Source organism: Grampus griseus, assembly GCF_964374135.1.
Source record: "Grampus griseus genome assembly, chromosome: 12".
Lineage (NCBI taxonomy): Eukaryota > Metazoa > Chordata > Mammalia > Artiodactyla > Delphinidae > Grampus > Grampus griseus.
Window position 1 is genome coordinate 7,459,504 of NC_139006.1, and position 27,374 is coordinate 7,486,877.

Here is a 27,374-nt window from a genome sequence, read left to right on the forward strand (position 1 = left end):
TCCCACCCCCAGGGCCCGGTTTCAGGTGCGAGAGTTGGAAGAGGAGAGACTGCACAAAGAAAGGAAAAAGTCCACCGGGGGAGGGAGTCTGAGCTGAGTGGGAGAAAGGGCCTGAGTTGCTGGGGGTGGGCGGTGGGGTGCGGGAGAAGGGCCCTGGGGCAGCTCTGCCTCCAGCCTGACCACGAGTTAAGACAAGTCAAGACAAAGCTGCTTGTGAACTGACACCTCAGAGTCCCTGCCATGGGCCAGAGCCTCCCAAAGTCAGGGACGCAGCAAACTTGTGTCCTGGGCCAGGATCCAGGCTGGGGGGCCAAGCGTGGCTGTAATTTACACCGGGGCGCTGACTCGGCAAGAGGCTGTCTGCATAAGATGGCAAACAACACCCGCCCACAGCATCCAGCTGGTGCTTAATGATGGCAGCTATCACGACCGACCACAGGAGGCGGAGGCCACAGTGCCTGCATGCAAGTCGTGTACAAAGTCAGGGCCACGTGGCCGTGCAGGAGACGCCAGCCGGTGGGGGACCTTCTCACCATCCACTGGATTTTATTTACTCTGTATCATGATGCTACAAAAATCGCATCGTGTTCATGATTTGAGTTTTTATTTTCTGAAATGGAACCATTGTACATTGTACAAACCATATCTACTGATGGAATAAATAAGTGAAAAATTATACTGCTGTACAACACACCAAAAAAAAAAATCTTAAGGAAAAAAAAAATTAGGTAACAGTGAAAAAAGGTCTTTATACCTCTAAGCAGGTCCTTGGCTGATAATGAACATTCCAAACCATGACATCGTTGGTAATGGGAGGTCACCACCCTTTGAGTCGGTCTACCGCCTTCGGGTTATGGGGCTAAGTGCCAGCACTTTGTGGAATGTGTAGCTGCAGCATCCCCAACTTCAAGTTTTTCGGGGAGTAAGTTTGCCCCGGGAGCCCTTTAGGCCGCGGGGCCTGGTGTCCGCGGAAGGCATTCGCTTAGGACCCCCGCCTCTGGCTCGCCGGCTGAAAGGTCTTAGATTCTGTGGTGGGACTGGGGGCGAGGGGTGGGGAACGGCGGCTGAGGAGCGAGCCGCGTCGGGGAAGGAAGCACGTCTGGATTTTTGCAGTCTCATCATCCCGCGTGGAAGGCCTTCCCGGCCGGCGTGGATGGAGTGCAGGGCCGCTGGCGCTCTGCCTGGCATGGCCGTGGAGGGGCCCCGTCGGTCCCGACCCCCGGCCCATTCCTACCTTCAGGCACTTCAGAGAAAAACTAATGACAGCCTCGTATCCTGGGTGTCCTCTTCGTTCATCCTTAACCGTGTCCACTCCCCTTGCCTGTCGAGAGGACCCTGCTGTTTCCACGGATGCGTGTGTGATTCTCCTTCAGCTGTCTTGCTTGTAACCTCTCGTTTCCCAAAAAAGAAGAGGAAATAAATATCCGAATTCATCTTTCATCCAAATGGAGTTTTGCTGCAAAGGAAAAAGTTAACTCTAACTCTATAGGGTCTGGAGGTAAAGCCGCCTTGAGATACGCTGAGAGGTAACGCAGGACACAGTTCTCCGCAGAACTGCCTGCCTAAGGGGCGAAATTGATAAGGATTTTTTTTTTTTTTAAGACAAACCTTTCGGCATCGCTAACTTCAACATTAAGATTTTCAAAGTCCGTTTTTTTTTTTTTTCTTCCCTTGTTTCAGGAGACATTTTTGCATGAGGTATTTGAAATTCAGGAACATTTTGATTCTTCTTGAAGTGCAGGAAATAGATTGGCTCCCTTAAAACACAAGTAAGAGCCTCACCCTCAGACACTCTTAGAAATGGAATCTGGCAGACGCTCTCCATGGTGGTCAGGAGAGAGATCCACATGGGAACAAGGTGGTACCTGAATATGCACCAATTAGCCAAAACAAAAACAAACAAACAAACAGAAAAAAAGAATAAAACCACCAACAAACCCCCGAACCCTCCCTCCCCGCCATACAACTCAAAGGGAGTTGGAACTCCAGTGCAGTAAAGAAAGCTCAGGGAAAGGGTTAAGGTCTGAGGAGTCCGTGTAGGAATTAAGAGCAAACCAGGCCTCAGAACCCAACAATTAGGCAGTTTGTCCAAGGGGGGGGAGGCATCTCCATTTTAGTGAGATGAAGCTGTCCCAGTGCAGGCAGGGGATGGAGGCGGGGGAGGGACCCGGCTGCCCCTTTCTGGAGGAGCGCAAAGCTCTCCAGGTCCTCCGTGCCTCGTTTCTGGCCTTCGAGGTCCAACCCTCAAGGCCCACTCCCCCATGGCAGCGTCTGGGAGCGTCGGCGCATCCGGGAATGAGACACGATCCAACTGTTGGCTCTGGGAGTCGGAACGGTATGTAGAAGCAAGCGGATTTTGGATTTTGGCCGACTGCAACCTCGCCTCCTCTGCAGGTGGGGACGGGTGGAGCTGGGGGGGAGGGCGGCGAGCAGAGGGCAGCAGGTGACTGTGGATTTGAAATCCAAGCAACGTCCTATGAGAGAAAGTTCAGCACCAGCTATTCCTCCCGTCTGCTCCCAGCCTCCTCCGCCCCTTTATCGTCTTAAGGAGACAACCCTGCAGTCAGCGGCAGAAGCCAGTCCGTCCTCGGAGGTGCGGGAGGACGCGGTGTGGTGGCGGCAGAGGGGGAGGTGCCAGGACAATCGAAGGGCTCTGCGGAAGCCCTTAGGGACGGTGCCCAGACATCGGAGACTCCTCGGACCCTGGAGGCTGGTGCTGTCCCCCACTGGGGCTCAGGGTGTGTCCCTCAGCCCCCTGGACCGGGAAGTCAGGCTGCCGGGGAGGTCCTGCTCTTCTGCAGCCTCGGGCTCTCCTTGTCCCTGCCTGGTCCGCTCCAGCTGAAGTCCTGGGGCAGGGAGGAGAGAGATGTGAGGACTGGGGCAATGGCTGCCTGAACTGAACCAAGAGGGCACTTGCAAGGGGAGATGCAAAACAACCAGGAAAACATGCCAGAGGTCACCTCAAGGGCACAAGGCACAAAAAAAGAAAGTGGAAGAAATCAGTTGAACAGTGAAAAGCCTCGATGAAAAAGCGAATTCCTGATCGGTACCACCCTCAGATAGCTTACATCCTTAAATAGAGAAATGGAAAAAAAAAAAAAAATACAGCAGCAACACAAATGTAATCTTGGCTTCAGAGACAGTGTGCAGACGCTCCTGAGCTGTCGACCCCGCCTTCCCCAGGACAGTCACTTCAAGATTCGAGTGTTTTGCTTCACAGCAAGAAGTTCTTCAGTGTCTGAGAAATTACGCCATTCTAGGTTTTCTTGGATTTGCACTTGGTAAACTTGAAAAGTTAGTAGTTCCCTTCGCACCCAACAGGGATCCGCTCGGGTGAGGTTGTTCTAGAATTAGGCCTGCTGATGCATCTCCCGTGAGAAGTGGATCAGAGGACTGAACTCGGTGTCTACATCTCCTCGGAGTTTTGTTGCGACGCCTCCAGTTTCATCTTTTTGGAGGGTGGCACTCCTTCCAGGTCCTTGGGGGCAGAAGAAGAAAAGAGAAACACAGGTTGAGACCCCAGGAAAGCGACTCAGGTCAGCCGGGAGGTTGCAGATCAGCCCAGGAAGGACCCAAGGGCGGGTGTCCGCGGTTCTGACCCTGTGACCCTTTCGTGGACTTAAAAAGGTTCGTGGACCCATGGGGAGCCTCACACCCAAGCTGCTCCTGTGTCCACCAAGCCCATGTCACTCATGTCTTCCAATCTCTCATTAGCTGCAGGGTAATTATATCCGCAGTTTCAGGTTTACCTCTGCAAGCTCGAAGGCTAGACCAATCTGGCCGTGTTAACAACTGCTCATCCAGGGCTCAGCACAGGTGCCCGGCCCGGGGCAGACACTCAGCACTGTGGAATGTACACAAGTCTGTTATTCTGGGGGAAGGGTCCATCGTTGCCACCAAATTCCCAAGAAGTCCCGGGACTCAAAAAACAGAAAGTTCAGGGCTTCCCTGGTGGCGCAGTGGTTGAGAGTCCGCCTGCCGATGCAGGGGACGTGGGTTCATGCCCCGGTCCCGGAGGATCCCACGTGCCACGGAGCGGCTGGGCCCGTGAGCCATGGCCGCTGAGCCTGCGCGTCCGGAGCCTGTGCTCCGCAACGGGAGAGGCCACAACAGTGAGAGGCCCGTGTACCGCAAAAAAAAAAAAAAGTTCAACGCTCACTCGTCTGCCTCTCCCTCGACCTTCTCACGCCACCATCCCAGGCAGCTCCAACCTGACCCACCACCCGAATTCAGCTCCTGACTTTGCCCGTCCTAACCGGTGCTCCCACAGCTGGCGACAGCACCACTGTCTGCCTGGGATACAGTGGACCCTGGAGCCCTCCCTCCTCTCCATGCCCGCATGCCCAACTCCAACTCCAGAGACCCTCGGCCCACCCCCTCTGCCCTCTGCCTGCCACCCTGTCCACACATGAGCCTCCAACCCTCATCTGACTGGTGCAGCAGCCGCTCCACGGCCGCCCTACCCGGCCTTGAGCAGAGCCCAAGAGAGCTTCTCAAAGTAGAGATTCTACATAGACTGCTGTCCCACTGGCCTCAGAACAGAAGCCCAGCTCCTCGCCAGGCAGAGGCGGCCTCCCACTCTCCCCTCCGTCCCGTCCTCCTCGTCCAGCCTCCCCTTCCGCTCCTCAGGACGGCTCCTGTCTCCGGACCTGTGCACCCTCGGTCCCCTCTGCCTAGAAAGCCTGCCCTCGCCTCCCTAACTTCTCAGCCCTCCACTGCCCCCCGCTTACGCCATCCAGGAGGGCACTCTGCTCCTATTAAGCATCTCCTCACTGACCCACTCCCGTCCTCCTGCGGCATGAACTGTGGCCCACCTGTGTCTGCTGTCTCCCAGCTGTGTCTCGCCCCCCCCACACCCGCCAACCCCATCGTGAGCCCCGCGAGGGCTGGGGGACCATGTCTGCTGGCTCACCCGGGCTACCTCGTACCCAGCTTACTGCCCGACACACAGTGGGTACCCAATAAATGTGAAACAGAGAGCCCTGGGCCTTGATGTAGGATGTGTATGAGTTTCTTGAGGAAAACCCTGAGAGCAGGTACAGCAGGGAGGCACCCCTCCCTTTTCCTTATTAAAGTGCTAAAAGCTCTTGCCTTCCGGGGAAGGTGGATCCCGTTCGGGTGAAGTGTCTGCAGAGCACTTGCATGGGGGGCGCGGTGGGGGACAGTATGTGAGTTTGGGAGTGGACCCTGGAGACAAGACAACTGTCCTGCGTAAGGGAGAGGGCAGGAGGGAGGGGCTGAGAAAGGGGACGGGGAGGCGCTGTTCTTTTTTGAACAGGAATGGCTGCACACCAAGGCCAAGCTGTTCGCTTTAGTGCGGCGCACCCTTCGCCTTGCTCACAAACCTCGCAGCTCTGGAGACAGGTGGCATGTCTATGTGAGCATGAAAACGGCAGAAGAGATCCCATTTCAGGTCTGGGTCCCTGGAAATGGGAGTGCGTGGGGGAGGCGTGTTAGAATGGAAGACCCCTGGACTTTTCAGATGTCAGTGGAGAGCATTACATGCCCCCAGGGTGTGGATCCAGGTTTCAAGCTATCTTTCCTCCACTGAGTTCAAGAGGCCGGGAGACCCCAGCTGCTTCTTGGTTTTACCAGATCTATCTACATGAGGCTTTGACTTGTATCGCAGTTTTAATCAAATGGGCTCGTGCTATGCTCGAGGCTCTGCCTTGTGTTTTCCATTTCACATTGTGAGAATATTTCTTTGTTCTCTATCTGTACCTGGGTCAACATACTCTTTTTAACAGCTGCATAGCAGGCTGTTTTATCCATGACCCCAGATTTATTGAATCCTTCCAATACACTTAGGTTGTGGCCGATTTTCTGCCACTGCAAAGACATCTTTCATCGACACCACCTCTGGGTCTTTGGGCCTTTGGAAGGGTGTTCTACAGGCTGAACGGGGGCTGCAGATCCAAGGGCTGGAGATGTGAAAATCTGAGAGGCACTTTCCTCTGCGGAAGGCCTGCTTGAAGGCTCCCCAGAGTACAGACAGACAGAAGTATAGACTTCTTTCTGCTACTTGTCAATTTCTCCCCAGGTATGAAAATACTCAGCAAAGTGGAAACAGTCTTATTAGTTGAAGTTTTGATACCTGAGTCCTCAGACCTCTTAGATAAGCACAGAGGGCTGATGGTAAAAAAATCACCATGGAGGCCGAGGCAACACGGGTGCACCTCGTGCGCGCAGCTCTGTGTTAAGTGTGTTAGCCACATTCTCTGCTCTCGCCCGCACCCAGGCCCCAAGACAGTTCCGTGATCCCATTTTAGCAGCTGGAGATGCTGAGGCTCATGTGTGCCAAGTGAAGGATCTGGGATTCGAACCCGGGACATTTCCTCCTGTCCACAAAGCCACCTGAGTCTGCACTGTCTGATTCAGACCAGATCGTGGCAAACAGTGATGACCCAGAAAGGGGTCCGAGCAGGGGGAGTGCTGTCAGCCGCGAAATTCCAAAGGATGATTCATCGGGCATTTCGGACTTTGAAGTCTTATCTTCCCAGCTCTAAGGGAAGTTGACTTTGGGTCACTGAGACCGGGCAGTGCTTTTGTGGACCCGAATAAACAAAGTGGTGAGGCTGAGGCTGGGATAAAGGACCCACCCCAAGGGCCAGACCCGTGTGTCTCCTCCTTCTCCATGGGCCCCAGTGACCAGCTCTGACACAGAAGGATGCTCACACATCCTGCTCAATGAGTACCAGACAGTTCCAATCGTCCAAAGAGCAAACAACGCAACAGAACAGCAAAACGCCTTTTGACGTACCCCCGACACCCCAGCGGGCTCCTGGCCGACCTGGCTGCCCCTCTGAGACCTCGACCGAGGTACCTGAGAGATTGTGGATGTCTCTGCGGCCAGACCCACATCTCCAGATGGCTGCCGTTCTACTTGCTCTGAACTGTTCATCGAGTTTTCCATTGAAGACTGTGAATTCTGCTCGTCAGAAGCATCTGAGGGAAAAAGCAAGACGACAGAAGCTGTTTTCAGACACGGGAGATGCGGAGCCAGATGGACCAACTACTAAAAATACCTGGAATTGGGTAGTTTTGTGGCCAGGCGGTCTGTCAGGACGGCAAGGAGGCTGGGGGGCTTGGGAAGTGCCTTGCTTATTCTTAGGGATCTCATTTTAAGCAGCCAGGCCCCACTCTAGCCCTGCGGCCTCTGACCCTTCCCCTTGCACACCTATTACCTACCAAGTGCCCTGAGAGGCCACCTAAAGGATGCTACAGGATGCTTTGTGCTGCGTGCACCTGGCGCCCTCTGGTGGACACAGCACGCTCCAACCATCATGGCTGCTGACTCCTCCCTCTTCCTTTAGGGAGCCTGCCTTCTCCAGCTGGGGAATCCACAGAGGTAACTTGCCCCTTTGTAAACATTTCTCTTAATAATATGGATATTTTTCTGATTGTCATTGCAAGAAACAGAAAATACAGAAAAAAATTAAATCACCAACTATCTTGCCATCCACAGCTACCACACCACTAACATTTTAGAGGATTTAGAGGATCCATCTTTCCAGATGTTTTCTCCCTACATGCCTACAGTTCTACACTCTCCCCAACTAGGGACCTCATAGTATTTTGGAAGACTTTCTCCAAAATACATGTCCTCAAAAACTCTGTAAATACAAGAGCCTCCAAGATGGCCGCACAGCATTCTATCAAGCAATCGCTTATTTAATGAGTCCCGTTTTGCCAGTCATTTGAGCTGTTTCTCATGCATCGGTCTCCCTGCTCCCCCCACCATATTCCTTCAGCAGAAGGAAGGTGCAGGCCCTAGCGGGTTGTGTGAGGTGATGCGGCTTTGGAAGAAGGGGGAACGGCCGTCGTACCTGAAGCTTATTTTGGGCACAGAGCGCAGGGAGGGAGCAGCCACATCACGCCCAGGGCTCAGCTCTGCTTGCATTCGAGACACCAACAACATATGTCACCCTAATGTGTAAAGAGTGCACTAAAATACTCAAGAACGCCTTACTTTCTGGGGTTTCTGAGGCAGAGGCATAACAAAGGGGAAAAAAAATTCCAGGCTTAAGTTCTAAAGCAGGCAAGCAACATGGGGAAATGGGGGAAAGCAGGCAGCACTCCAGGGCTGGGGACAGGGCGGGAAGGAGCTGCAGCCCTCCTCCCAAGGAGGCTGACCCTCAGCCCATCCATCCCAGGGGAGCCCAGGGGAGCTTCGGTTAACACACGCTCTCACTTCCCCTAAACCAGCAGTCCTGATCGCTCAGGGCAGTGCCAGGAAACCCGACACCCCGCCAGGGTCTGAGCTGGGTTCTCCTGCCACCACGGGGAGGGTCAGGGGTCCACCTCACTGAGGTCCCTGGGCTACACCTACAAGCTGGTGTCTGGGGAGGGGGACACAGGGTCTAGAAACCGGCCTGGGTTCTAATACTGCCTCTGCCCCTTGTTCCTGGGTCTCAGATCCCTCACCCTCCGTCAAGTCAAGGTTGACAGTAGCCGCCCCGTTGAGCCGCTGTGAGGATTAAATGGAAAGACAGAAGTATCCAAGCAGCAAAATAATCCCAGGTGGGAGTAAATGAGGGATTATCTAGGGCAGAGAAACAAACTCCCCATAAACCTGCCATATCTTTGATATTTTTAGTTTTACCTTTAAAATCCATGTAACAGCAGTTCCTCAAAAATTTAAAAATAGAATTCCTGTACGACTCAGCAATTCCATTTGTAGGATAGACCCACAAGAACTGAAAACAGGTCCTCAAACTGACACCTGTACACAAATACAGCGACACTATTCACGACGGCCAAAAGGTGGAAACAGCCCAAATGTCAATTAACGGATGAACGGATAAACAAAATGTGGTCCATCCACACAATGGAATATTATTCAGCCATAAAAAGGAATGAAGCACTGACACAGGCTACAATGTGGACGAACCTTGAAAACATGATGCTGATTGAAAGAAGTCCGCCAAAAGTCACATATTCCATGACTCTCTTTATATATATGAAATGTCCAGATAATGTTTCTGTCTCTGTCCACAGAGACAGAAACCAGGCTGGTGGTTGCTAGGGACTGGGGGGAATGGGGAGTGACAGCCAAAAGATACAGGGTTTCCTTTTAGAGTGATGAGAACAGTTTGGAACTAGACAGAGGTGATGACTGCACAACATTATGAATGTGCTAAACGGTACTGAACTGCTCAATTTAAAATGCTTCCTTTTATGCTACGGGAATTTCATCTCAATTTAAAAAAAAGAAAATATCCATGTTAACCTTATATTCTAGTTCATAATATATGTTTGCTTTAACAAACCTTTGCAGCCGTTATCGTCCTCCTTCTCTGTGACTACAGATCCTTTCCTGCCCTACCCGGTGGGCTTTGCAGAGTGGAGAGGAAGGTAAGGGCCCCGTTGCAGGCTTAGAAATCATGAAGGTGGCCGGTCACCCAGAAAGTCACACTAATCCCTTGACCGGCCCAAGAGCGCAGTGGGAACTGGCCTTAGAGCTGGCGGAGCGTTCCAGGCCTCGCTGCAGCGGCCTGATTCTCTTAACCCAACAGCACTGGAACCAGCTCAGGGGAAATTATTTTCCGAGGGCCTAAATTTAGTCCAGGGAGTTTGGACATTATGTCATTCCCTGAACTCACTCAGCAGTAAACAAGTTCAAAGCAAGGTCAACAGCTGGCGACCAACCCGCCCTGTCCCGCAGGCAGTAGGCCCCAACCTGGGAAGGCCCGAGGGTCCGCCTCTTGTCCTTCCCGCAGGAGCTCGGCAGCCCCGGGCTGTGGGCAGGCAGGCCTGGCCGCCAGCGCGGTCCCTCCTGGTCAAAGCTGGGCAACTGTGCCGGCCCAGAGGCCTGGCCCGGCCAGGAGGGACCCCGGTGTGGCTCCCACCTGGACCTGTGATGGGGCGTGGGGCTGCGGATGGTAGGGAGAGGTTATGGAAGCACCGACCCCAGACGTAATCCCGCTGCCGAGCTCTACCGGACCCTTTAGGGCAAAGCAGCCGCACACCCCAAACACGGGAGAAACGAGGCTATGGCCAGAAAGTAAGAAGCCACTGGGACTTCCTGGCGGTCCAGTGGTTAAGACTCCCAATGCAAAAACAAACAAGCAAACAAACAAACCCAGCAAGCAAGAAGCCAGGAGTGGTCCGCACCGGGCCCCGCAGGCCCCGCCCCCAGCTCCCCCAGGATCGCTCCGCCCTCCCGCTGCCCCACCCCCGCGAGCCCCGCCTCCTTTCCAGCCTCCAGAGGAGAGGCAACTTTTATTGGTCTCATCTTATGAACAAGGAAGCAGGAAGGCACGCAGGTGATGCTGCTGGCCTGAGGCCACTCGGCCAGCAAGGGTCGGCTCAGATGTGACGAGCTGTCCTGTGTCCACGGCCCCGTCCCAGCACCTCCCCCCGCCAGGCCTGGGCGGGGGGGCCCCATGGGAACGAGAGGGGATGCCCACGTGCTGTACACGGGAGAAGGCGGCGCCAAAGTCCCTGGGACAGAGTTCTCAACTGGGGACGATTCTGTCCCCTGCTCCCCCAGGGGACATTTGGCCCCATCTAGAAACATTTTTGGTGTCACGACTGGGGGTGGGGCATGCCACTGGCATCTAGTGACAGGGGTGCTTCTTAATACCCCGCCACGCACAGGACTCCCCACAGCAAAGACTCATCCGGCCTCACATGCCCACAGTGCCCAGGCTGAAAGGCCCTGCTCTGCCGTTCCGCCCACCGGCTCGCTGGAGGAAGACCCCGCAGGGCCTACAGAGGGCGTGCCCTTCGTCTCCACAGCCCCCTTCCAGGGCCGCGTCCTGCACACCCACTCACACCTGAGCAAAGAAGCAAAGAGGCGTGCACACAAGACTCCCTCCAGCACTGTCGGTGTAGGAAAAAGACAGAAACAACCCAAATGACCACCAACGCGGGGACTATTTAAATAAATCATGGCACATTCACGTCATTCAATGATAGGCTGGTAAAGAAAATAAGACAAACCCGTGTGTCCTAACGTGGAATTATCTCCATGGTGATGGCTAAGCGAAAGCGTTCTAAAGAGAAAGGTTATCATCTTATACAGATGCTTCTAGGTGCAGACTGTCTCTGGAAGGCTACAAAACAGACTCAGCAGTGGTCCGCCCTGAGGAAGGGGACGACCCTGGAGAGCTGGGGGCGCACTTCAATCTGCATCCTAATTCATGGTTGTTTCCCCTGTGTAGGGTTACCTGCACCCCCTTCACAGAGGTGCTCCTGGCACATGGGCATCTTCCCCCGCACGTTCCCAGGCACTGCCCTGCAGTCCCTTCTGCCTGGGTTGCTCAGTTCCCTCCTATCTCTGCTCATCCTTTAAGACTAAGTCAGACAGCACCTCCTCTGGGAAGCCTTCCAGGCTCCCTTTCCTTACTGCATCTCACTGTGAGCTCAAAAGCCCCCTTAGGGGCCAGGCAGTGCCATGAATGAGACAAATATTTAATTCCAACACAAATAAGCTTTGTAAAGAAAATCTAAAGGAATATTCTCTTCTTCCTCAAAGAAATGTACATTCCCCCAGCCTCTCAGCCTTTTACTTTTCCACTCTTACTAGAGAAAAAGGTTCAAGAAACATATTAACTTTCCTTTTAAATCAACAATGAGAAAAACAGGGAATTCCCTGGCGGTCCAGTGGTTAGGACTCTGCGCTTTCTCTGCCAAGTGCCCGGGTTCAATCCCTGGCCGGGGAACTAAGATCCCACAAGCCACAGAGACAAAAAAAACAAACAAACAAAAACAGAAAACAACAGTGATCTCACGGTGTAATACATGGCAACTGCCTTTGGCCTCAGCGTCAGGGAGACAATAGGGTGTGGTGGGGAGTGTGGTAACTGGTGAATGTAGGTCCTCCTGGCCCTCTCTGGAGAGGCAGACACATCTCTGCTCTAGTTGGTTGCTGCTCAATGGAAGTGCAGGTCCAGTATTGCCAGATCTTCCCACTTTTCAAGAGAGGCTGGAAATCGATCTTATTTTAAGTGAAATCGCTCAACTTTTCGATTTCGGCATCGACAACCTGCTGTAAAGCACAGGGAGTTCAGCTCAGTGCTCTGTGATGACCTAGATGGGGGGGAAGGAGGTCCAAGGAGGGGATACAGGTATACATATAGCTGACTCACTTCACTGTACAGCAGAAACTAACACAACATTGTAAAGCAATTTTACTCCAATAAAAAAAAAAATTTCGGCCTCGAGTTCCAATTAAAAATAAAAACACCACTGGGCTCCATGGTCACACCCGCACACCACATGCTCGATCTAGTCTGTCTGCGACCTCTGTAGACTGTAATTCTCAGCTTCAGTGCTTGTCTTGCCCGCGAGTTCTTGGGAGTCAGGAGTGGGACTCAGCTGACTGTCACCCAGGACTGGCATGGAGTTTTGCATGGGGCTGACGTGGGTGAAGTGTGTGGAACAGAACGGAAGGGGATGTGAATGAATTCCGCAACACAGGACGGCCTTCTCCCAAGGAGATGCAAGCATCTGGAAGCCCGGACTCCAGGCCAGCTGCCTTGCCCCACCAGGTAAGAGCATATCAGCCCGGACCTCTCCCTGGAACCCCCAACTCCGCACTCGGGCATCTGCAGGCACTCCAGATGGCCCTGGCCCTGCCCCTCCACACTCCACACCCCACTGGCCCAGCCCTTCCACCTCTCCCATCACAGGTGGGGGCAAGGCCGTCCCTCCAGGTGCCGAGAGTCACTCTCCAGTCCCCTCTCTCACAGCCCACACACCGCCCATCGAACACACTCTCACCTCTGCCCCCGAAACACACCTTGATATTAGACAATCAGGGACTACTGTTCAATTTCTTAGGTGCAATAATGGTCATCGTGACTACGTAAGAGAATGTCCTTATTTTTAAAAGATGCATGCTGAAGTGTTTAGAGACAAAACGTCATAAGGTCTACAACTCAATGTCAAATGGCCTCAGAAAAAAATACTTTTAAGCAAAGCAAAAAAACACAAAAAAACACAAAAAACCAAACCAAACCACAACCCCCCTCCAACAAAAACCAAAAACCCCAAAACATTAAACATTAACAACTGACGAGTTTGGCTGGTGGGTATACAGGAGAGTATTATACTATTTGTTCAATTTTTCTGTATACTGGAAAATTTTTCACTTAAAGAGAATCCAGAGGGACTTCCCCGGTGGTCCAGTGGCTAAGACTCTGTGCTCCCAACGTACGGGGCCCAGGTTCGATCCCTGGTTGAGGAACTAGATCCCACGTGCCATGAATAAGAGTTTGCGCGCGCCCGCAACCAAGACCCAGTGCAGCCAAATAAACAAACATTAAAATAAATAAATAAACAGAAGACTCAAGATTAAACAAATAAAGAGAAGCCAGAAACCTCAAAATAAACCAGCCTATAAATACACATATACACGTATACACACGTCCTCCGCAATCAGACCCCTTCTTACCACCTCATCAGCCACCATCCTCTCCCATCTGGACAACTACAGTAGCCCCCTCGCTGGTCTCCCTGCCTCCGCCCTGGCCTCCCCATCGTCTGATTCAATCACGGCAACCAAGGTGATTCTTCATATCACGGCATTCAAACTCCCAAGGGCTCCTGTCTCACTCAGCATAAAGACCCGGGTCTGTGAAGTGGCCTATGAGCCCCGACACTCGAGGTCCCGCCTCCTCTCTGACCTCATCTCGCTTGTTGAGACCCTCATGCCTTCTTCCCCAGCCACGCTGAGCACGCTCCTGCCACAGGGCCTTTGCACCGCCCCCAATGTTCTTCTCCCTCCCCTAACCTGAGCTTGCTCCCTCCCCTAACCTGAGCCTCGTTTGCTCTCATGTCAGCTTCTCAGTGAGGTCTTCCCTGACTATCCTATTTAAAATGCAACCCTAACCCACTCCCCTTTCTTACTTTATAATTCTCCAAAGCACTTATTTTCCAAATATTACATTGTATGATTCTTTTTAATTGCTCCTCAAGAATATGAGCTCCAGGCATTACCTTTCTTCTACCATCACCTTCTGGGGGCCGGCACTTGGCAGGACCTCCTTAAAGACCCTTCCAACTGCCTGGCTGAAGGCTGGCCGGAGAGAGGCCGCCTCTGAGCCCAGCCCCTGAGGGCACATACCTTCGGCCCCGGGGAGCTCCTTCCCGTCGGCCTGGGCCTCATCCGCCTTGGCATCGGTGCCGTCACCGGGCGCGGCCGAGGTGGGCTCGGGGGCGGGGCTGGAGTTGCTGCTGTTCTCCTGTTTGATGGGGGAGGCGTCTGCAATGGAGCTCTGGTTGCTGTTATCATCTGCACAGGGTGGGGGGGGAACAGAACCACAGCGTGAAATGCCGCGGCTGCTGACTCAAGGCGTTGGGGGGGCTCAGTCCCCCCGGCCTTGCTGCCCGCAGCCCTACAGGACGCTCTCCCGGGGGAGGAGACACCTCTTCCTCCTGAGGCCGCTGAGCTGCCCACCCAGGGCCGCCCCACACGTCCTGCGCGGGGTGGAGGCTCATCTGAGCTCCCCCTCCCCGACTCACTGAGGGGACTCCTGTGTTAGCGGCAGCCGACTGCAGACGGTGGCCCGGCACATTGAAAATCTTTGGGCCAAAAAAAAAAAAAAAAAAAGGGGGACTTCCCTGGCAGTCCAGTGGTTAAGAATGCGAGCTCCCACTGCAGGCAACACGGGTTCGGGTTTGATCCCTGGTCGGGGAACTAAGATCCTACATGCCACGCAGTGTGGCCAAAAATAAATAAATAAAACAAAATCTTTGGGGGTCACGTGAGGTCTCGTTCTGGGTGAAGAAACCAGACATCTCGTGGGCCTGGCTCTGAAGCACTGCAAAGGCCAAAGTGGTCCCACAAGGCAGCACTGTCAAACCGTTTCATCAGATCTGATCCAGCTGTGGACCAATTCCACTTGATACAAAATAAAAGGCAGAGAAAGGGCAACAAGTTCACAACAGAAAGTGGATATTTTACAGGACAACCAGCCCAGGCTTTCCAACAAGTCAACGCAACTAAAGAAAAAAAAATAAAAGGAGAAGCAGAGAAGATTACTGTCGTATTACAGATTAAAGAAATTTAAGAGACCTCACAACTAGGCATGACGTATGGAATTTATCTGTACCCTGTTTTGAAGGTGCCAGCTCTGAGAGACATTTTGGGACAAACGGGGAATCTGAATACAGTCTGGAGTTTAAAAGTAAGGAATTAATTTTTTTAGGAGTGATAATGGTACAGTGGGTAGATAGAAATGTCATTTATCAGTGATGCGTGCTGAAGTGTTTAGGTACAGACTTAAGTATCGTGATGTGGGGAAACGCACTTTAAAATCTTCTAGCATGGGCTGCACACAATTGTCAGAATTCCCTGAATTTTACACTCGAGAGCTGTGCATTTTTTTACTTGTAAATTGTAGTTCAATTAAAAAACTTAACACATTCAAAAAAATAGATGAGGCAAATGTGGCATAACGTTACGAAAACCTAGGTGGGTAGGCACATGGGTTTCATCATACTATTCTCTCTACTATTCTCTATTATGACATTTTTTCATAATAAAAAGGAAAAGGGGAAGAAAGTTAGCTGGGCAAGGGCATTAGGGGTTGAGCTGGGGGGCCAAGCTGGGGATCCTGGGGCACATCCCCCCCCTTGCCCTGGACACCCTTTCTTGGGCACAAAGAGTCATTTTATTTTATTAGTTTTTTGGCCGTACCGTGAGGCTTGTGGGATCTTAGTTCTCTGACCAGGGATCAAACCCAGGCCCTCAGCAGTGAAAGTGCTGAGTCCTAACCACTGGACCGCCAGGGAAGGCCCCACAGTTTGCCTTTTGATACTGAGTTATTCCCCAAGGGGGTGCACCATTCCTGGGGGTACTGCAATACCAGGTCGATGTGTGGAGGGGACACACATCCACACACAGCAAGCTCCTATTCCAACCGCCTGCTCCAAAAATCCATTCAATATATTGTCCTTGGATAGAGGACGTATCAGATATTAAACTGATAAGAACAGATACTACACTCGATCTTAGCCGAAAGGCCGAGAAGCGAGCAAAGAGTCATTTTAAACTACAGATACCCATGTGGTGTTACCCTGCTTTCCTGGGCCATGCTGTGCGCCTGGGATCAAGGCCATTTTTGTAAAAATGAGAGAGAGAGAAAGAAAGAAACAGACAGGGAAGGAAGGAGAGGAGAGAAAACGAGAAGCACATCGACACATCCAGGGCACCTACTACATGCCAGGCACCAGGCCAGGGCATTTACAGTCACCTCGTTTAATCTCAACAACCTCCCGGATAGGGAAACTGAGTCCCAGCAGCAGAGCCCCTGGGTCGGGCTGGGCAGACCAGCCCCAAACCCCGAGTCTTTCCTCTACCTCAACCTGGTGAGGAAGCGCCAGGCAGCCCTGCAGCCCTGACTTGGTAAATTGCATCTTATTTTAAGTGTACTCTGGGGCGCTCATTACACAAAAGCATCCTCTCGTGAATTCTGGGACTTAAAAAAAAAAAGATATAAACTCCCTCGATTTACCTTTCGAGAAAATCTCAGCCTCCTTCCTATGCCGAGATACATGGCCGTGTGTGTTGGAAGCACGGAAGGCGGAGGCTCAACCTCTGGGTCCCAGCGTTAGGTCGTGCTCATTAAGGACAGTAAGCGCTAATGTTTAACAAGTCAGCTGCCCTGAGCCTTGCCCGGTAACCTGTTAACGGCGTGACCCGGATGCTTGGGCTGACCTCAGGTGGATCCTGGAGACGGATGCCCTGTCCCTTCATGTCCTCCTGTGGCCATCCTCCCGCCTGTAGCCTTCCAGGTAACTCTAACCGGGCCCATAGCTTTCCCTGAGCTTTCACTTCCTGCAGGCGGACTCGGTCTTTCTCGGCTGCACATGTACTAAAATGGGAGGTGAGCATGGTTCCTGAGTCAGGGACCTGGGTTGCTCAGTGTTCTAGATTTTTCTGGGCTAGTGGCCGTGAACTGGAATTCTGCCTCCTCCAAAAGGACTGCAGATGCCAGCACTGGCCTTTATGAACTTCCTAACTCTGCACAAGTTACTTCGCCTCCTCGAGCCTTACCTTCGCCGTCTGTACAAAGGTGGCTCATCACCAGGATTAAATGAGGTAATGCCCAAAATGGGCTGAGCAAGATGCTTGGCACACTGCGACGGCTTCTTAAATGTGAGCTACTGGTACGCCAAGGCCTTTCAGGGATTATCTTATTCAATATTCATAACGACCTTGGGAAGTAGGCATTACCACCCCAAGGCTACGTGTTCAATACCTAGCCCAGGATCACACCATGATGGGTAGATCCTAGGAGAGTCACATTAGAATCCAGGTGGGATCCTGCCCTCTGCTCGAAAAGGTTCTCACCTGTAATTCTATGAATTAACTGAAACTGAGCCAGGCCAGGGGCCTCCTCAGTCCCCAGAGAGTGGGGATGCTAACCAGTGACAGAGGGACAGGGTGCGTCCCAACTCAAATACCTATTTCTGAAAATGAAATGCATCCCGACTAAAACTATACGGCCAGTTGTTGTGTGTGTGTGTGTGTGTGTGTGTGTGTGTGTGTGTGTGTGTGTGTGTGTGTGTGTGTGTGTGTGTGTGTGTGTGTGTGTGTGTGTGTCACTTTCTTGACACGTTAACTGTCAGTGAACACCCCCCCTGTGCTTCTCTGAAGCCAGTTCAGCAACAAGCAAGACTCCTTGCCCTTGGAGCTTGTGACTGTTTTCCAGACTAGTCAGTTTGGGCAAATGGGGAAGTTTGCTGGCCTCCCTTCCCCCAGAGTAAGACAGCCCGGATCTGGAGGGTTACAAACTAGATCCAACCAATATTCCCTCTTGACTTACTTGTTTATTTATCTAACATCACCTTGTTGCGCAAAAAGGCTTGGGTGGTCAGAAGTACAAAGACACTGAAGCTGGGATCAAGACAGAGAAAGGCAAGTGCTGGGAGCTCCTAGACCGGCAGGGCCAGGCTGGGGACAGAACAGGAGGTGAGCCTGGTGGGTCTGGAGAGGCCACGCTCTCCCCACAGGGGCAGCTGCTCCTGTTGCAGCGGGCTGCGGCCTCGAGGAAGAACACGCCCAAGGGCTGGCAGATCTGATTTCTCAAAGGATGGGAGAAATGCAAATTTTCTGATTTATAAATATCAGAAACTCAATTTTTTAGAAACTTCTGGTTCAACTCTCTGAGGTTAGAAGTCAGGTAGTGGTTTTCCATGGTGGGTTGGGGAATGACCGGGAGGGGACAACACGGGGATTGCCGGGAACATTCTGTCCTGATTTGGGCTGGTGACAAAGGTGTGTGCAGTTTGTGAACATCTCATGGAGCCACACACTTACGATCTGTGCCTTTCCTCTCAGATAAAAAGGTAAAAAAAAAACCCACCAGCAGCATCAAAACAACTGCAGACTGGCTAAAGCATGTCAACAGCCTGGATCTGATCAGTGGGACACTGGTTACAACTTTTGAAACAAGACAGCAAAGGAAGTTAGGCAGTTGATGTAGAAGGGAAGGTCCTAGGGTCCCAGACTGATTCACATGAAGTCAGAAATCCAGTTAGAGCTTCCCAGTAGCCCAAGCGAAATAGGAAATAAGAATCATTGATATGATATGTCAGGCCCAGGAGGGAAAAAGATAAGATTCCCCCAAAAAACTTCCTGGGCACATGGGGCTAACAGAACACGTCCTGTGACATTTGTGTCACTGGGTGAGAAGGAGGTCTTATTTAATGTCTCTGGCTCATTTTATGACTCTTGGCTTTGCTGCTCTGGGAAAAGCAGCTTCTTCTCCTCTGCTGAGCCTCCTCCTTGGCACAGAAGCCTCCCGGTCCTGCCCAGCCCTCCTACCCCTCGACTGGAATGTGAACAAACCTGCTGGTAAAACAAAAACACAACCAAGTGCTGCGGGCAGGAGAGGGGCCCGGCTGGCTGGCTGGCTGCGGGGAGCTCACCGTGCATGTCCATCATTCCCGGGGAGGAGCTGTTCTCCGGGGTGGTCACCTCTGAGCCACACTTCTCATCTTTGCCCTTTTTCTTGTTCTTGTTTTTCTGGAGGAGAAAAATGAAGCAGAAACCGAGTCATCAAATTGTGTGTGTGTGTGTGCACGCGCGAGTGAGACCCTGGGGAGCGAGATGAATATTTTATTCCGCTGACTCATCCTGGAGCCCCCAGGGCTCTGGAGGGCTCCACTGGCCCGCATTTGAACACGTCCCAGGAGGAGGCTCACCTGCTTTGAAATCAAGGAGCCCTGTGGAGGGGAGGCTTCTGGGGCTGCGCTGGGAGGCTGGGGGTAAGGCTGCCTTGCTTCTGGGGCCAGCCCCGCAGGTATGCAAACACGCTGGCTGGCGGGAATTTCCTCTGGGGAAAAGGCCATGGTCACCCTGCCCGAAGCAGGTACAGTACAGGGATGCCAGGTAAGGGATGGAAAAGACAGCTCACACATTTCCACCATCATCAGGCCCCTGGGACTGCCTTCCTCAAAGACAGTCAGCTGACTTCCGGCCCGACACTGGGGACCAGGTGAGGAGGGAAAGCCCAGGGGAGGAGGGAAAGGTCAAGGGGATGCTTTTGTACATGGTTCCATTTTTTACGGATGGAATGGAATTGTGTGGAAACAACCTAACTGTGTCCATTGGTAAAAGACTTGTTAAACACACTACAGTACATTCATTCAACGCAGTGGGATGTGACAATCACAGAGTCCAAGTACAAGCTCTTCCTGTACTAATATGGAAGGATCCGCAGAAATATTCACATATTAAAATATTTCAGTATCTCCAAGATGTATTAAAGAAACGTGCAGAACATGTGAACAGGATGCTGCCACTGGTGGTAAAGGAAGAGCATAAATGAGCGTGTGTTTGTATTTTTGCGTGCACGAGCTCTCTGGAAGGATAAACAAACACTGCTTGTCTCCAAGGAAAAGAGCTGGATGGGGTTGGAGGTGTTCAGCCGGGATGGGAAGCAGATGTATAAAAAGATAAGACTGTAAAAAAAAAGTAACATTTGAAGAATATGCAAACCTATAGAAACAGAAAGTAGACTGGTGGTTTCCAGGATCTTGGGGAGGGTATGCGTTTTGTGTTCGGGGTAATGAAAATGTTCTGGAATTATAGCGGTGATGGTTGCACAACTGTAAATATACCGACACTGACTGGCACACTTTAAAAGAGTGAATTTTATGGCACGTGAATCGTTTTAGTTTTAAAAAAGAGTTTTAAAGTAACAATTGAATTTTGTAACGTGTTTTACCTATTTAAGAGAAGACAATTTTCAAGAGTTCTGAAGAAAAAAAAAATGATGTAACCACGTCATTACTGGGTGTTTGAAAACAAGAAAAGAGGGACTTCTGTTGGCGGTCAGGTAGTTAAGGCTCCACGCTTCCAATGCAGGGGACGTGGGTTTGATCCCTGGTCAGGGAACTAAGATCCCACATGCCGTGCGGCCAAAAATAAACCAACCAAAAACAAAAACATGGAAAGCTATCTCTTCCCACTGAAGATTACCGGCCACAACCATCAGAGATTCGGATCCAGCTATCCAGGGTGAGGCCCGGGAACCTGCATTTTGTTGAGACTCCCAGGGGATCTAAGGCTCAGCCAGGGGCGGGACCCACCACCCTAGAGAAAGGGGGGAGGAGTATTGTACATCTTGGCTCAGAGATGACAGCGAATTAGCATCCGAGCACTGTCTGCACAGCTGTGCTGAGCTAAATTCTTCCCATATGATATACTGCCTTTGCTCTGTTGCAGAAACCCCAGGAGCTGGATGTTACTGCTCTACAGCACAAAAGAGGGAACTAACCCAGCAAGGTGGGGTCACCCGTCTGGCATCACAAGTTAATTGGGGGTAGTCCGTCCAAATCCAAATCTTGAGGTCTTTGCCCAGCCCCAGGCTGCCCTGTCCTTCCCGACAGCCCATATATTACATTCTCTCCTTCGTCACAATCCACTTGGCACTTCCCTGATGTCTGTTTCATGCTATTCTATAATTATCTTCCCCCAACAAGATTATAAATTCCTTGAGAGCAGGGACCACATCTTCTCAAACGCAACCGGCGTTTATACAACACCTAATGATGTGCAAGGCACAGACGTGGGCAAGAGCCAGGAGCTGCCTTCGAGGAGGCTGGCTGCACTCTGCTCTCCCTCCGGAACGGCCGGCACCAAAGGCCAGGACAGTCTATGTCGGTGCCTCTGGGGAAAGCAGCCCTGGTGGCTCCACGAACCAGCCCAGGCGAGGACCAGAGGGGATGACGAGCCCCCACGTTCTCCGCCCAGCACCGACCCACCCAGGGGCTGCATGTGATCAAAGGGTCAAGAATGGAGCCTCAGCCCTGCCAGGAGACCCACGACTCGTGGGGCAGGTCACTGGAGACTGTGGAGGGAGGCTTTATCCCGCGGTTCTTTTTTTATTCTTGGCCACGCCACACGGCAGGCAGGATCTTAGTTCCCCGACCAGGGATTGAACCCGTGCCCTCTGCAGTGGTACTGTGGAATCTTAACCACTGGACCGCCAGGGAAGTCTCTGCCCCGCTTTATGGCCCCTAGAAACCTACCAATCATGCCCACTGTCACGACTGGAGGCATGTGGTCAGTGTGAGCTGAGCCATCCTTGCATAGTAGGGAAGGCACTCAGGCAGGACGAACAGCCCATGCAAAGGCCTGTCAGTGGGACCATTCTGGATTTTGACTGGAAATGAGAGCAGCTGACCTGTGGGTCTTTGAGGGTAACTGGCCTGGGACCCACCAAGCTGAAAAACTATCCGTGATGCGGGGCAGGTCTGTCATCAATGCCTCCCTGAGATCAAGCGCAGCCACGAGGCCTTCCTCTAGCGGTCATAGTCGCCGCCCCTCCTGGAACCCTCCCCTGTCAATGGCCCCTGCTTCTCCGCACCAGACTTTCACGCTGGGGTCACCCTTCACCAGCAGCTCCAACCACCAGAAGGCTCTCCAAGAGTGGAGAGTATATGCTTTGGAGTCAAAAGACCTGACATTTGCTGTGTGACTCTGGGGAAACGGCTTTGCCTCTCTGAGCCTGTGTCTTCCCTTGTCCAGAGTGGATAAAGAGCTCACTCCACAAAGTAGTGCCTGGCAGATGGTCAGGTGCCAGGAATGACACCACAACGATGGGGGAGGTACCTGTCTGCAGGTACCGCCAAGCCCACCGCAAAGCCATGGTGCCCAGGGCCTCAGGGAGAGGATAACTCTGCACTAAGCAGTGTGCCCACTGGCAAACCATGGGGCTGTCAGCCCTGAAGAGGTGACTTACAGGGGACATTCCCCACCTCTCTGAGGGCCAAACTCTGGGGCTGGATGATGGGGGGAGGGGTAGACACAGGTTCAGCAGCCTCTCCAGCCCTAAGCTGGGTCCTTCTGCTGCCCAAGTGGCCTTGGCCCCAGGGTCCCCGCATGGTGGGTGGCAGTGGACAGCCCCCTCTCCCTGTGATGGGAGGGAGTGTGGATGGACAGCCCCACCCCAGGGGACCGGCCCCACATACTCACATCGTCAACCTTTGGCTCCGTCACAGGGACCCACTTGTAGATTCGCAGGGATGTGTCACCCACAGTCACCCACTTCTTCTCCCTGCAGAGGATGAGGAAGAACCCATTACCAGGGGGCTTCGGGGGCAGGCCCTTGCTCACGCCGGCAGGGGGCACAGGCCGCACTCCCTTGGAGCAGCTGTGACGCGGTGACAGCTCCAGGCAGGGCTGAGAGAACATCTCCGGATCACACAGACGAGGGCTTGAATCCTAGCTCTGCCGCTCGCTGGCTGGGGGCCCCTGGGCAAGTCACTTCGCCAGCCTGAGCCTCAGTTTCCCCATCTCCTAGACCACATGGGGTCGTCAATCTCTCCAGGCTGCTGCGAGTGAGACAAAGCATGTCGCATGTCGACTGCTTCCTGTGCCTGGAAGAGTGCCTCGTGAGACAGGAGGGGAGGGCGGGGCTGCCACTGGGATGATTCCTCTGGATGGAGGGAATCAGCCCCGGTTCCTCCAGCCTTCACCCCCCAGAGCCGGCGAACTGGGCCACCCGAGACCCTCTGGGCAGCAGAGAGGGCTTCAGACCAACAGGGCACTTCCTCCGTGAGGGTGGGAGGGTCTTCCCCAAGGGCACCCAGGGGCTCACCCTGCCCCCCTCACCCTGCACCCTGCCTCCGAGGTCGTGGGAAGGGAAGCAGGAGCTGACAGCATGAGTAACCACCCCAGGCTCTTCCGGGCAAATGCCAGTTAGATCAGCCCCGGGGAATGGAGAGCAGGGGGGAACCTGGATGCCCAGTGGCCTCGGCCCCAAGGGCAGTCCCCAGATGCTGAAACCAAGGGGCTGCGACAGGGAAGCACAGCCCCGTCTGCGGGCAGCCACGGCCGGGAGGTTGCCTGCCCTGAGACCCTATACGTCGGTTCGGAGACAGGCTTCAGTTCCAGGGTCTCAGCTCCTAACGTCTGCCCCCAGATCCACCCCCAGCCGCATCCTAAACTCCTGGGGCACAGTGCCCAGGGGCCCCCAGCTGCCAAAGGCAGGTTGATGGTGAGAAGCAAATCACAAGCCATGAGAAGGAAAGGGGGTGACTGCTTTCCACTAAGGGTGATGATGGTAATTACCACTCTCTCCTCCTACCTCTCTGCTTCGAGCATCGTCCTTCTCTAGCTATATCACCCCAGCCTCCCAACTTCGGTCCTCAACCTCTGGCAGCCTACGAGTCAGGTCCTGTCACCTCCTGCCCCTAACACTAGGAGTGACAGCCAGAGGCCGCGTGCCTGAGGACACCACGGCTAAGGGAGAGCCCCCCTCAGAAGGAAAGCTGGGGTTTCAACCAGGGAGCTGGGCTCTGGAGTCCACGACTGATGGGACAGTCAGACGTACACCTGCTGTAGATGGCATAGCGGCCGGGAGCCCTCAGCAATGTTAGCGACACGGGGTCCACCGGAGCCGAGAATTACGTGTGGCTGTGGGCGCCTCGTCCAGCCTCCCCACCAAGACCTTGGCCTTGGGTCCTCTCCTCCATGGGCAAGTAGCCCTCCCAAGCTGGTGGGACACGTTACCGCCACCTGGCACCCCTTCACCACTGGGGGTTCCGGGTGCCCAAGCACACTCAAAACCAGCTGAGCCAAACCACGGACACTTCCATACCCCAAACTGTGCCTGCGCGGGTCCCAAAGCCCCCGGCTGGCGGAAGCGAGGGCCTGGCTTTTCCTTATTCTACTATGACCATTTCTAGTGCCTTCTGTGTGCTAAGCACTGTACACACTCTAATCATCCCATAACCTCTCGTGGCAGTAACTGTCACCTTTCCTGTCTGACAGATAAAGAAACTGAGGCAGGGGGAGGTGGAGTCATTCTCCCCAGAGCCGGTGTTCAAAGCTCCATGCCGCACTGCTTTTTGGAGTAACCTCCCCTGCCCCATCCCTGCCCCGTTTAGCCCTGAGAGAATTAAACAAAGTCAGGCACCTAAGTCACCACCCACCTGTCCCCAGCCTCTCAGAGGCAGGATGGACGATTCACGACCCCAAGTCTTTCCCCACCTTCATGCTGAATAATCAGCAGGTGCCTGGAAGGGACAGAGACATTCCAAGAAACAACCTTGGTGACAAAGCAACAATCCTAATGGCCATTGTGCGCTGAGGGCTTCCGTGCCAAGCACTTTACTTACATGCCCTCTCTCCCGACAATTGCCAACAGACCTGTGAGAGGGAGACTACTGTCACCCCACTTTATAGATGGGGAAATGGGAGGCCCAGAGAAGTTATACCAGTAGCTCACGGTCACACAGCTAGTCAACAGCAGAACCAGGACTGGACACGGGCTCTGACCCCTGCTATTCTGTCTCCCATGAAAAACTACTAAGAAATGACTCCACAGAGCACATCGGTGACAGAAGCTGGACAAATCGCCCAAATCCCATGCAAATGGCCAAAGGCACTCATTACTCACAAGCCCCTCAACTGGCTTCTTTGGCCCGGGCCCCAGTAGGTCAGCAAATCCAAGGCTTGATTGTGTTAAAAAAAAAAAAAAAGTAATTGACTTGCAATACACAGGACACCTCTCAGGGCAGAAAGTATGCCAGATCTGGGCTTCGCAGCCCACACCTGAGCCAAGAGGAATGTACCAAGTGGCAGGTAGCTTCCCAGAGAGGTTACAGGCCCTGCAGGTTCGGACCTGAACACAGCTAGGTTCTGGTGCCTCCCTCGGTCCGAGTTCCCAACTCACCCCAGGGATTAGAAACCGTTCTCCAGTTGCATTTCTAGGTGTGGGCATTGAGGGGCCATGGGACAGAGGGAAGAACATTGAGAACCCGACCTCAGCCTGGTATCCGGCCAGCAGCCACCCAGGGAGACACAGGCCCCAGAGCTCAGGGGCGAGTCACTGAGTGAGTAGCCGGTACTTCGGAGACACATCCAGGGAGCGCCGGGTGTGTCATCAAGCCAGCGGCCTGGCAGCACCTCGGGAAATGACACAGGGACTCCAGAGAGCAGCTGAGAGTTCCCACTACCACCTCCAAATCCATCACCCTAGAACACACAGCCCCCCAAGCCCAAAGGAAGGTATTAAGCTGTACTTAATTACATCCGCAGTGGCAAACAAGTAGCCAACGGGCGTGTTTTGTCTGGCCCCCACGGTACTTTTAAAAATTTGAATCAATTACCAGACTTAAAAAAAAAAAAAAAGAAGCCAGACCCCACATTAAAATGCAGATTCCTGGCCACTCTCAAAAACACGTCCTGGCCACGAGGGGCCCACATGCCCCGAGGAGCACTGACTCTCTCCAGATGGGGCCCTGGGGCTCCCTCGGATCCCCCAGGTCTCGCCACCTGCAGGCACTGGGCTCGGATTCACCACAACCACCAGGCCGCAGCCCAACCTTGCCACAAAGCTGCCCTGGGCACGGCCTGAGCCCTCCTGCCTTGCTGGCCCCTGGTAACCAGGCCAGGCTTAAGTGCCTCTCTCTTCCCCACCAGGCTTGGGCTCCTGGACAAAAGAAGCAAATGAGGTCCCAGCTGTAGGAATAGAGCCCCAAACGCTCCTCCCCAGCACAGGCTCCTGTGTAAACTATGCGCACCCTTCTCCCCAGATTCTCTAGACCGAGGGCAATTTCTAATGTTCCCCCAAGGTCAGGTCCAAGGAAGGGCTAGCCAGCCAGGGTGACCTGACTCCCTCAAAGTGGGCTCCGAACCCCTCACTTCCGATCCACTTCTCAGGGCTAGTCCTTGATGCTGCAGGAGGCCTGGCTACAGCTGGCCTCATCCTAACTAGGCCCAGGCCCGCTTGACCTGCCCTGTGCCTGGTAGAAGGGTGCCCCTGGAAGTACCAAGGTGAGGGTTTAGGCACAGTCAAACCTCCCCCCGCCCCCAGAGACAGGCGGGAAGTCTCGGGGAACAGGCCTCTCTGTCTTCACAAGCCACCGAGGGACCCTTCAGACCACGGATCCAGGGGTCCCAGGCCTAAGCCTACTTCGAGGCTCAAGGCTTTGCCTCCCGCCCAGGGACTCCCCCTGCCCTGCTTTTCTCCGCCCACACGGGGCCTCCTAACCCTGCCCCAGCTTCCCCAAAAGGAGCCCACCATTTCGTTCTTCCTTCTTGTTCTAGCTGCCTCTCACTCCACCAACCTGCCTTGCTGGGACACAGAAAGGAGAGGAGAAACGGCCGGCAGCTACCGACAGGGTGGCCACGGCTGGCTGCTGGCTTTTTCCAGGGCAGGGGAAGGGTAGGGCTGGCAGAAGGGGGAATTTTTAGGGGTCCCTGGGACTGAGGAGAAATACCACCCTAGGCTTACAGGCTAAGTGGTATGCCAGGCACCTCCATTCTGGATTTAAATAAACAAAACAAAACAAAACAGGATGCAGAGTTAAATTGGAATTTCAGATAAATGACGAATAATTTTTTTAGTGTAAGTATGTCTCAATTAGTGCATGGGACATACTTACACTAAAAAAAGGAAGTATTTAAAAATATTATTTCTTTGTTTACCTGAAATTCAAATTTAACTGGGTGTCCCATAATTTTATTTGCTAAATCTGGCAACCCAGTGTCCCAGCCAGTGGTGAAATGCACAGTTGGTGGCCACACAGTTAATAAACAACCCCAGACCACAAGGGCTGACTGGAAGACGCATTCTGAAGGCACAGCGAGGGTGAGATTTGGCTTCTCGGGGCTGGGGAAACCCAGGAAACAAGGCGAAGGCTTTTTTTTACTTAGAATGGGCAGGAGAAAAAGAAAAAGAAAGAAAAAAAAAATCAGCAAAATGCAAGTTTCTACCCCACAGTAAGGACCGCATTTAATGACTGCTCCTGTGTGCAGGATAAGTGCTTTTCGAGACATGATGCTATTCCAGAAGGGGAGAAGGTAGCACAGGAACCTCTTGTCGTGGTTAGAGAAGTTATGTGCTTAGCCCAAGGTCACACTGGAAGCCCAGCCATGAGATCCCAAAGCCTGAGGTCTTCTAGGG

At 53.1% G+C, this 27,374-nt stretch overlaps 1 protein-coding gene across 2 annotated transcripts in view; it reads right to left on the bottom strand.

Moving 5' to 3' along the window:
- Positions 1–595: 595 nt before the first annotated feature.
- BCL7A (BAF chromatin remodeling complex subunit BCL7A) overlaps positions 596–27,374 on the bottom strand; it is a 29,796-nt gene continuing 3,017 nt past the window's right edge. Inside the window, exons 3-7 of one of the 2 annotated variants that reach the window (XM_082667958.1) lie at positions 22,436–22,517; positions 18,883–18,979; positions 14,072–14,239; positions 6,761–6,945; positions 596–3,478 (exon numbers count right to left, since the gene is read on the bottom strand). In XM_082667958.1, the coding sequence (XP_082524084.1) occupies positions 3,407–3,478; positions 6,761–6,945; positions 14,072–14,239; positions 18,883–18,979; positions 22,436–22,517 (604 nt within the window). In that variant the 3' untranslated portion in view covers positions 596–3,406. The remainder of the gene's footprint in view (positions 3,479–6,760; positions 6,946–14,071; positions 14,240–18,882; positions 18,980–22,435; positions 22,518–27,374) is intronic. The other variant, XM_082667959.1, reaches the window with a different exon arrangement.